Raw genomic sequence first — 1,474 nt, 5'->3', positions numbered from 1 at the left:
CCTCCTCCCGCGAGCTGCTCGGGGTGAGCGCGTTAGGCCGGGAACTCGGTGCCGTGGTGCCTGACGTGCTCATCGGTGACGGACAGGTAGGTGGCTCGCATGCTCGGGGAGTACTGTGGGGAGAAAACGGGAAGGGGGTGTCAGCATAGCCCCAAAACCATGGCACCCCGCACCGAGCTCCCGTCCAACTCAACCCGACCCCTGCAGCGCTGCCGAGCTGACAGAGAAAGTCCGAGGATGGAGATTGCTTTCTAGTTTTATTAATCCCCAACTAATCTGCCAGGGATAAGGGGCTGGAAGGGAAGAGACCCTGCCAGCTGAGATGCTTCAAGTGTCTCAGGCTCTGCTTTGACGTCAGTCAGGTTTGTCCTCCAGCTTCCCCCAACTCCGTTCTGGAAGCAAATTCAGCCCCGGTCACCAAACCTGGATGGACCAGACCCTGTGGGGCTCAACACCAGGCTTGAGTTCCCCTCCCTGCACCGGCACAGATTGGTGCAAATCCTCACCACACCGGGAAGGGAGCAGCGGTGAGCCCAGGGCAGAGACCAAAACCTCCAGCCCCTCCTTCATGGCCAGAGGTGCAAGACTGAATTTCTCCTGTTTTTCGCAGAAGGGACGGACACCTCAGCCAGGCGTTAAGGAAGATTATTCTGAGTTTGTTATTTTGGACCATGAAAGTCCTTCCTCAGGGATCTGTATCCTGGTTAAATTAGATCATTCAGGGTGGGGAGAAGCGCTCAAATTAATCCGCTCCTGTGTTCATCCCCCCTCCAGCAGGGAAGAAGCTCGCCAGCTGCCAGGTCTGCACAAGCTGATTACAGCCCACCGCCTTCACCTGGTGGCAAAAACCTGCTCCAGGGAAGAGGCAAACACCGTATCCCTGTCCTGCTGCAATGGGGGAGCTGGGGGGGCTTTACCGCTTCGGCTGGAGGTGTCAAAGCAGATTAAATGCTGTCAGAGAAGGAGGAGAAACTGTGCCGAGAAGGGGATGGAGACAGGGACCATTTCCACTCCCAATGCACATAAATCCTCTCATGCCTGAGCTGGGGACAGAAGGTGGCCCCATCCCTCCCAAGCCCTCTGCATTCCCCCCAAAAATCAAACCAGCCCCCGGGGGGAAAAGGGAGTGAGGTGCTGAGGAGGGCAAGGAGGAGGAGGAGGGGAATCCAGCTACTGCCCCAGGATGAGGAGGGAGAAGGAAGCAGCTGAACTTACTCTTGATGGGCAACTTAGCTCCAAAATAATGGATGCAAAAAATAAATAATAATAATAAAAAGAAATAAAGCAGGCATTAACAGACAGGGAAGGTTTAAACCAAACAGCAGGGAAATGTAAACATGCATGGAGTGACTGAGACAAGTGTCCTTTGAAAATTAGGAGAAATAAGAAACGAAGTGGAGAAGGGCAGCTGAAGGAAAGGCTATTTTGGTTTCCTCCGAGCACGTGGCTGGTGACCTCTTCCCGCAGCCCCCAC

At 54.5% G+C, this 1,474-nt stretch overlaps 1 protein-coding gene across 1 annotated transcript in view; it reads right to left on the bottom strand.

Moving 5' to 3' along the window:
• Nucleotides 1-32: 32 nt before the first annotated feature.
• The window catches only part of LOC104270644 (protein tweety homolog 2-like), a gene marked incomplete at its 5' end in the record, with an annotated part of 2,992 nt that continues 1,550 nt past the window's right edge, over nucleotides 33-1,474 (bottom strand). Inside the window, 1 exon segment of the mRNA XM_009865066.1 lies at nucleotides 33-113. Within this exon segment, the coding sequence (XP_009863368.1) occupies nucleotides 33-113 (81 nt within the window).

The sequence above is a fragment of the Apaloderma vittatum genome, unplaced genomic scaffold (assembly GCF_000703405.1).
Source record: "Apaloderma vittatum isolate BGI_N311 unplaced genomic scaffold, ASM70340v1 scaffold25762, whole genome shotgun sequence".
NCBI lineage: Eukaryota > Metazoa > Chordata > Aves > Trogoniformes > Trogonidae > Apaloderma > Apaloderma vittatum.
The sequence above is the reverse complement of the archived record's forward strand: the minus strand, read 5'-3'. Positions and strand labels throughout refer to the sequence as shown.